The following is a 9666-nucleotide window of genomic DNA, read 5'->3' on the forward strand; positions in this document are numbered from 1 at the left end:
ACAAGAAGCCCCCTACACACACACACACACACACACACACACACACACACACACACACACACACACACACACACACACACACACAGAGCACCTGCCAGACACATAAACGGAGGTGGAAGAGGAGGCCAGGAATGGAGAGAGGAGTCGTCCACAGTTTCCCATGTCAAACAGCAAGTACTGTTCAGCAGCCTTCACCCGTCACCCCAAAAGAAACCCCACGTGAGCAGCCAGACCACAGACGCATGGCGACTTATGTGACCTCTGTTTTTCCTCTCCTTTGATTGTAGCATCTCCTCTCAATTGCTGACTGGTGCCTTTTGGTCCTGTGGCTGTAAATGATAAACTGAGGGTGTGCTTTGTGCCGGGGAATGCACGATTCCATTCCCTGGTAATTGGGAAGCAGCACATCAGAAGTCTTTTTAGAATTCTCATTCTGTGTATAGGATGAAGTGGATGTTACCACAAGACTTAATTTGTGATTGTTTTAATTTCATGCAACTCACTGATCCATTGGTGGGAGCTTAGGGTCAAGGGATCCAGGATTGTGCCATTCCAGGGTCAAGGTGAGAGAGAATTAAGTAGATTTTTCTTTCACAAAGAGAGTTGACCACAAGTTACTGATCCATAAGTCCAGAGCTCCTGGAGCTTCTTACTAGCACAAGCATACAACTGGCACTTAATAAAGGAACGAACAACAAAGTCTTACCCTTTCCTCTTTTAGGAGAGCCTCAGTCCAACCATGACCAATGGATGTATTATGAGAAAAAAAAAGTTAGTCCTTGGAGATTAAAAATGGTTCCAGGATTAATGAGAGTGCATCTGATTTTATCAGAAAAGTCAATAGAAAAGGAGTGCACTTAAGGTATGGTAATGATATATTCATTGTGGAAGGTTCTGGAAGCCGATTTGCATGCAGGGTATTAAAAGGGAGTACAGTGGAAAGATCTTGAGATTTGGAACTCAAAGCATCTGAGTTCATCTCCGAGCTCTGCCACCTACATTACGACTACAGGCAACTTATGTAACTTCCATGACCCTCAGCCTTATGTGTAGAATGAGGGTAATAAAAATACACACAACGTCAGAGGGTTGGTGGAGGATAAATTGAGACAATGCATTCAAAAAGCACTTTATAAGCTGTAAAACATCCATAGCAATATTAGTCATAGGTATTATCGAGGCAAAACGTGACATTTAAAAAAAGACCAAAAAAAAAAAAAAAAAACCAAAGGACTCTATTTAAAGGGTCAGTTCTGGGGCACATTTTAAGGAGTCAAAGCTAACAGTGCTCCTGACTTGGGTATGAAAACAGCCCCTTCAAGCATGCACTGTGCGCAGCGGGAAGTCTGCAACGGGGACCAGAGTACAGCCAGCTAAGTCCCCAAAGGAGACCCCACAGCATGGTCAGCAGCCAACCTGAGCCTCCACCGAAGACGGTGGTGAAGAGAAGGCGTTGGCTATGAAATTGAGGACAATGGCCTTGAGCTGGCGGCTCTACCTATAACGTACTGAGGTCGGGAAGAAAAACCATCACAAGGACTCAGGAGCCAAGTCAAAACAATGGGCTGGCACAGAGGTCACTGGGGGTCAGTCCGGGGACTCTTTGGCTGCCATTGTGGGCAAGGGTGGCAAGCAGTGGTGGCAAAGCCATGCCCGGAGGGAGCTCAGGCAGGATGGCTGTTCTCATCCCCTGCATTACCTGATCCTGTGGGCAGGAACCAAGGCTCATGTGTCTTCCCGCAGTTGTCTCCCTATGAATGACCTTGCCCGGTTCTGTCCTCATAGGGTGGACACTGCCAACCTTGCCTTCATTTGTAAGGCTCTCCTTAGACCTTGCTCCACCTTGAGGATCCTTGGGAGTCAAGGATAACAGTAGCTAGTGAGAACCGGAAGCTGGCGCTTGGGTACCAGGCATTCAGAAAAGACGAATACGAGAAAACAGGGAAGGGCAAGGCACAGGGAGAGCCATCCCACAACACACTATGAAACAACCCACAGACATTGTCAAAAGCCGCATCCAAACACACAAAAGCCCACACCAAATGGATGATGCTCCAAAAGAGAAACGGTCACCTGTGACAAACTCTCATCTACTCAGCTCCAAAATTCTCTTTCCTGGAGTGGAGGTGGAGCTCATACACACACATGTGCTGTGAGAAAAAGAATTCAGTATGACATACCTCAGAATCAGTGAAAAAGTTGTAAAGGAGGACGTCATCAAATTCTAGGCCTTTGGCTTCGTAAACTGTTAGCACAAGCGCTAATCCCAGCTCTTCTGGAATTTTCTCCTTTGCCATTTCATTGGCTACAAGGATTACCTAGGAAACAGAGGGGGACAGAAGAGAAAAAACTTCACATTGTACATAGAGAAATCTAGTAAAGCTGAGTCTATTTCTGTGGGAGGCAAGTAATGTCTTTGAAGAGGAGTGGCCGTCATGGTGGGAATATTAATAACAGCCACTCACCCATCTCTGAAACTTCCTCGTTCTGGGACAGGGGCTACTGAATTCTACCTTGTGGAAGAACTCAGCTTCTCCAACTTTTTTCAACTGCAAACTGCCTTTTATTTTAAAACATACAATCTCAAGACACTCACCTGGTGGGCTCCAAATTCAATGGGCTGGGTTTTCCTTTTGTTGCCTCGAAGCAATATTGCCAAGTCACTTACACTACAGGACTCCAGGACAATTGGTCTGGGACCATCAAAGAGGCCAGAATCCCTTGGAAGGCGATCAAAAGATTCCGGGAAATAGAACTGAAGTAAATCTATCACTCCAGATGCCAGATTGAGGATTCCTGGGATAAAAAAAAGTCAGATACTGTACAACACGCCAACATGGCTGGGGTTTTTGGTTTGTTTGTTTTGTTTTGTTTTTGGCCACGCCGCACATCTCGTGGGATCTCAGGTCCCTGACCAGGGACTGAACCCAGGCCATGGCAATGAAAGCCTGGAATCCTAACCAACTAGGCTGCCAGGGAACTCCTGTGCATTTTGTTTTCTTATTTCGGTTTTGCTTTTCTCCTGAGAAGCAGTATTGGTCCTGAGAGTACATACAATTGCAGCCAATTTCCAGATCCTGTTAGATTACCACTTTGGCTCCGAGCTGTATGACTCCGGGTACCGTGGACAAAGGCAGAGATGTGTTTGCTGTCCTAAGAAGGTTTCGTAAATCTCATTCCTGGACTATATTCATGTGAGAGAAAATGACCTCATGAAGAAGAGTCAAGGCAGAAATGTAACTAAACACTTAGACCTGTTAGAATGCTAATACAGGGGCTAATATACAGTTAAAAAACAAGAACTATCCTGTCCTCTGTCGTTGGTACTTAGAGCACTGGAGACAACATTACATGGTAAGAGCTGGATGTTAGGTGGGGCAGCAACCTCGGCTTCCATTGCCCTTTTCCATCAGGTTTATACCCAGCAGAGAGAAGTATACTAAATGATTGTCAGAGCTGGATAAAGGATTTTCCAAAGAGCTTTCTCCTTGCGTCCCATTTTTGTCTAAGCGCGGAAGTAACACTGACAGTGATGTCGACTAAACACCTTCAGGGTTCTTGCAGGGAATACGGAGCTCGCGCGAGGCTCCTAAGACTTCAGGGAGGAAGTCCTGAAAGAATGCAAAGCCAAGTGTATTTCTCAGTGCAACTCAGACTAGGGCAATGAGACCGACATCCCCTGCATGGTGAAACTGGCTAGAAAGGTGTTGGCTGGCTAGGCACCTTCATAAAGATTAACCTGTTTAATTCTCACAACAGCCCGGTGAGACAGACCAGACAACCCTACTTTTACAGACAGGGACTCCAAGGTCCGAGAAGTTAGTAAACACCTCCAAAAGAAGCTGGACTGAATACAGATCATCCTGGGTCTCCCACTATTCTTAGGGGCCATGTGCCCTTTGCCCAAAACCAGCTAGAATGCTATGAAATGGGCATATGTGTACCCACTGCTATTACCAAATAGTAAAGGGAAATTTTACTATCCAATGCTATGATTATTAACACTATGCAATATAAAGAAATCAAGAATACAAGTGGTAAGTGTTGAATTTAAGCAGATCAGCTGCGACTGTGGTTCAGAGATGTACATTAATGAGAGGATCAGAAAAAAGCATGGAAGTGTTCATTTCAGTGAAAAACTGGAATCCACTTAAATGCCCTTCTAGGGAACTAGAAAATTTTTTATACAAACATGCTCAAAGAATAAAAGATGGTTCAGCTATAAAAAGCAATGAAGTACTGATACATGCTACAATATGGAAGAACCTTGAAAACATTGTGCTAAATGAAAGAAGGCAGACATAAAAGGTCACATATTGTGTGATTCCATTTATATGAAATGTCCAGAATAGGCAAATCCACAGAGACAGAAAGTAGACTGGTAGTTCACAGGGGTGAGGAAGGGACAGGGGTGAGGAGGGGATAAGGGTGACTGCTAACAGTTATGGGGTTTCTTTTGGGGGTGATAAAAATGTTCTAGAATTAGATAGTGGTAATGGTTGCACAACCTTATGACTATATTAAAAAACCACTAAATTGCACGTTTTAAACAGGTGAATGTTATGCTATGTGAATCTCAATTTAAAAAAGAATAAAAGATGGGGGGAAGTATTCACTAAATATTCACTAAATTATGATTGATTAAAAAATGTTAATCAATCATAACATTGATTATGTAAATACACATAATCAATCAATAAATGTGTGTGATAAATGCATATTTGTATATGGCCAGTAAAGAGATCAGAAGGAAATGAAACAAAATGTGAGTAGTGAGTAGGCTTACAGGGGGCTTGAATTTTTTTTTTAACGTTTTATGTGTTTTCTAAAGTCTCTCAAATCTAATACATATTATTGGGGCTTTTTCTGGTGCTATACACCGAAACATTTACGCACAGTCTTCCCTCTATCCTGACAGGAGGTGGAAAATGGAGTTTATGTAGTGATCATCTAGGTGGGTTGCTTACTACATAAAAAAACAAACAAACAAACAACAACTGCTCACAGGACATTCCCTTTGCCATACTCTATCTTGCTAATCATAAAGGCTGCTGCCCCAGACCAGTGGTGCTGAACCCACGTACACCATCAGAATAAGGGGCTCATTCAACTACTCATGCCAGGTCCCCTCTACAGAGTCCGACAACAAAAAAAGGGGTGCCATCTGGAGCTACCCCCTGGGGACAGAGAAATGTGAACATCTTGGTCACCAAGTCCCCACACAGTGCCAGGTAGGGGAGGAGCTCAATATATGTTTCCTGAATGGATAAAGTCTCGTAGTTCCTGTTAAGAGCATAAACTTCTTTGTGCCAGTTTTTCCTGCACAGCACAGGTAGAAAGTCATGGAAGAGCAAGAAGTTAAGCTTCTCGGACCCAAGGCAGGCCCTGTAATTGACGGGCAACATCAGAAAGACTGTGAGAGCCCTGGAAAGCTGGGCTGAGCTGTGTGGTGTATGCTACACTCTGGGAGGCCACCTGGCTTCTAATTGTTTTCTGAATCCTTGGCTAAACAAATCAGAATGTTAATCTACTTTTACGTTGTAAGGGTGTTAAGAGTACCAATGTGTGTGTGTATGTGTATGTACGTGTGTGTGGTCTGTGTGTGTTTTCTCTTTTCACCAAACCATAGCCTACCTGAAATGCATCCAGAAAAAGAGAATCTATCAAAAACCTACAATAAGCACCAGACTTAAATGGTGAAATGTTAAAAAAATATTCACATTAACTTCAGGAATAACACACGGATGCCTGCTACTGTTTCTGTTTAAGGTCCTAACCAATAAAATATGATACAAAAAAGAAATGACAAGTATAGAAGATCAAACCTGCCCTTACCTGCATAAAAATGTCAAAATCTAAATGGTAAATGTAGTAAGAGTGTTCAGCAAGATTGTGAGATACCAGATCAATACACAAGAACCAACAGCATCTCTCTATACTAGCAAGACATGGCTAGAAAATTTTAAAAGAGAAAAAAGGTGCAGCCATGATAGTAACAAAAAGTATAAGGTTTCTGGGACAAATCTAACAGCTGTGTAAAATGGGGAAAATTATAAAATATTATTGAAGGCAGTAAAAAAAAATCTGAACAGAGAAATATGCCAAGGTCATGGTTCAGAAATCCCTACAATGTAAAGATGTGACTTCTTCCCCAAGAGTAAGAAATTCAATTCCAATCAAAATAACAAAGAGTCACTGGAGAAATCTGATAATACAGTAAATAAGACAGTGTGATAATAGTACAAAAATAGACAAACTAGACAAATCAAATAAAATAGTGAGCCCAGAAAAAGACTCACAGATATTTGAAAAGGAAGAATTGCAAACGAGGGGAACAGATGGACCATGAGGTAAATGGCATCAGCACAACTGTTTATCCCTATGGAAAAAAGGAAAATTAGATCACAGAAGCGTTATTTCAATAAAGACAATGTCACACCACACATACATTTTTTTTTTTTTTTTCGGTATGCGGGCCTCTCACTGTTGTGGCCTCTCCCGTTGCGGAGCACAGGCTCCGGACGCGCAGGCTCAGCGGCCATGGCTCACGGGCCCAGCCGCTCCGCGGCACGTGGGATCTTCCCGGACCGGGGCACGAACCCGTGTCCCCTGCATCGGCAGGCGGACTCTCAACCACTGCGCCACCAGGGAAGCCCTCACACATACATTTTAAATTGAATTAATTAAATTTACCTAAATTTTGACACCTACCTAAATATAAGGAGCACAATTTAAAACCATTAAAAGACTATATAGGAGGTTACCTTAACCCCAGGTCAGAAGGATTTAAGTAAGACAATCATCAGACCACCGATGACCAGTTTCAAGATGACTGTCAGAGCTGACTGTGCTGTTTCTGCATGTAGCCTCCTCCCTCCCTCTATAAAAGCTCTTGCCCACTGATTGGCAGGGTGGGGGGAAGGGGAGTTGGCCTTGGAATATGAATCTGACACCCCAGCCCCGGGTTGCTGGCCTCTGAAATAAAGCAAACTTTCCTTTCCACCAACCTTGCATTGGCTTTCGAGCGGCGAGCGCCTGGACCCACTTGCAGTAAGTTTTTGACACCCAACGTGAGGCTGCGCTCTCTCGATATTTGGCTTCCAGGGTTTTCCTGAGAAGAGCTGCCGCCATGAAGAAGCACTGGGATGGCTGTGAGGAGCCCACTGCTCGTGGCTCACTGGATTCGGGAGGGGGATTTGGGGGGACGTTCCTAGCAGCTGCCCTAACCATTTGTTTCGGAGATCCTCCCTGTTTCTTTCCTGCTCGGCACTGGCTGCCAACATATGCTTTTCCTTGGTGCAACGGAAACATGAATCTGGAAGAGCTGACGAGCTCCAAGACTGAGTAAGTCCACCGGTGCACACATGGCAAACTTTTCTTTTGAGCATGAGGTGCTATCTGGGCATTTTGCCCGTTGGTTCTGACGTGTGTCTGATGTTGAGGACCATTTGTGTTGGGAAGTGTTTGTTTGGGACTCCATATCCATCCTCCTCTCAGAGCATTTGTGACAGTTCTGTCTTCTGGTGTGTGAGTGTGTATTCCATTTGTGTGATTGGTATTCTTGTTGCTTTTTGTAAAATGGGAAATTCAGGTTCAATTCATTAAGAAAAATTTTGGCTATGAACCTATGACTAAGAAAAAGACGAGGGGCTTCCCTGGTGGCACAGTGGTTGAGGAGCTGCCTTGCTGATGCAGGGGACACGGGTTCGAGCCCTGGTCTGGGAAGATCCCACATGCCGCGGAGCAACTAGGCCCGTGAGCCACAACTACTGAGCCTGCGCGTCTGGAGCCTGTGCTCTGCAAAACAAGAGAGGCCGAGATAGTGAGAGGCCCGCGCACTGCGATGAAGAGTGGCCCCCACTCGCCGCAACTAGAGAAAGCCCTTGCACAGAAACGAAGACCCAACACAGCCAAAAATAAATAAATTAATTAATTTAAAAAAAATAAGAAAAAGACGATTTTCTTTTTAACACTGTGGGCCAACAGTATTCTTCAGACTCCAGAGAAAATTGGTTAAGATGAAACTCTTTTGACACTCTAAACTGGTTCTTGTTTGCATATGCAGTTAGAGAAAGCTAGCTTGATAAAATACTGTTTTCAGAATTCTGACCCTGAGAGAACAAAAATATGCCTAGGAGAAAGCCTGAAGTTAACTCTTATCATGTCCTTGAAATACAAACACAGCCCACTTTGCCTGAGATTTCAGCCTTGGGTTAATTAGCAGAACTACAAAAGATGTTTGGGTTCCTTAAACAGCATCTGGTACCACATTAAAGAGAAATCGTGCTATGAGAAAAATATATGTTTTTAGAGGTTATGGAATATGTTATGTTCTTAAGCTTGCCAATCAGAAAATGCTGATATAAACAAATAGCTCAATTACTTGTTTCTTGGTTTTGTTAAGGTCTTTTAAGTTAAAAACTGTAATATGTAAACATGATAAGGGAAGCATTTCAGTGTGTAAAGCAAGTAGGATATGCATTGTCAGCAAGAGAAGTATAAAAAATGAAAATATTTTTGTTGAGGGATAAAGGAAGAATAATTTTGTCTGGCAAGTGGATAACAAAGTGTGGTGCAGTCATGAATTAGACTACTAACAGCACTGAGAAATGCATGGACTGCAGCTCCATGGTATCAACGTGCAGAAATCCCAAAACATTATTATAAGCAAAATTACGAAGTTGCAGAAAGGTACGTCTGGTATGAGTCCATTAAACAAAGTTTTTAAACATGTAAAATAATACTCTGTGTTGTTCATGGACACATGCAGGACATAGGAGGTGAAATGGTGAGCGTTCTATAAACCACAAAGGAAGTATTCTCTGTGCCTCAGTTTCTTCCTTTGTAAAATGGGAATGATGTCTACCTTGTAGGGTTGTTGGGAGGAGGATTAAAAACAGGTACCCATGGGGGTTCCCTAGTGGCCTAGTGGTTAGGATTCCGGGCTTTCACCCCCGTGGCCCAGGTTCAATCCCTGATTGGTGAACTAAGATTCCACAAGCTGCACAGCATGGTCAAAAAAAAAAAAAATGCAGGTACCTATGTCAACTGCCTGGTATAGTGCCTGGCACAGGGAAGGGGCACACGTGAGGCAGAAACTAAAAGCACCTGAGAGTGCATTATCTCCCACCCCCTCCCGCCCCCCTCCCCATCTTTTCTTGCTTCTCTTCAGAAGAAAAGCTGCTTTCTTTCAGGATTAATGACTTGTAATTGATGTATTACTTTACATTTTAGAAGCAGGTGCTTCCAAAGTGCTTTAACAAAAGTTCTCAAGCAGTTTAAATGTTCCCCTGCAATGTTTTCATGTCATGGCCAACATCTTAAGCTGTAATTACTTAGAGGTTCATTTCCATTCAACCACAGCTTAAATCATCAACCTAAGAATGAGTAGTGATGACTACTGAACTTAATGGTTACCAAAGGGGGAAGGAGGAGGGGATAAACTAGGAGTTTGGGATTAACATATACACGCTACTATATATAAAATAGATGACAAACAAGGACCTACTGTATAGCATAGGGAACTATACTCAGCATCTTGTAATAATCCATAAGGGAAAAGAATCTGACAAAGAATATATATATATAACTGAATCACTTTGCTGTACACCTGAAACCAACACAACATTGTAAATCAACTATACTTCAATTAAAAAAAAAAAAAAA

The 9666-nt window shown here is 43.0% G+C and overlaps 1 protein-coding gene across 1 annotated transcript in view; it reads right to left on the reverse strand.

Moving 5' to 3' along the window:
• Window positions 1-9666, reverse strand: part of TRANK1 (tetratricopeptide repeat and ankyrin repeat containing 1) — a 75496-nt gene that overhangs the window by 26642 nt on the left and 39188 nt on the right. Inside the window, exons 15-16 of the mRNA XM_024132306.2 lie at window positions 2597-2796; window positions 2181-2318 (exon numbers count right to left, since the gene is read on the reverse strand). Coding sequence (XP_023988074.1) covers window positions 2181-2318; window positions 2597-2796 — 338 coding nt within the window. The remainder of the gene's footprint in view (window positions 1-2180; window positions 2319-2596; window positions 2797-9666) is intronic.

The sequence above is a fragment of the Physeter macrocephalus genome, chromosome 18 (assembly GCF_002837175.3).
Source record: "Physeter macrocephalus isolate SW-GA chromosome 18, ASM283717v5, whole genome shotgun sequence".
NCBI lineage: Eukaryota > Metazoa > Chordata > Mammalia > Artiodactyla > Physeteridae > Physeter > Physeter macrocephalus.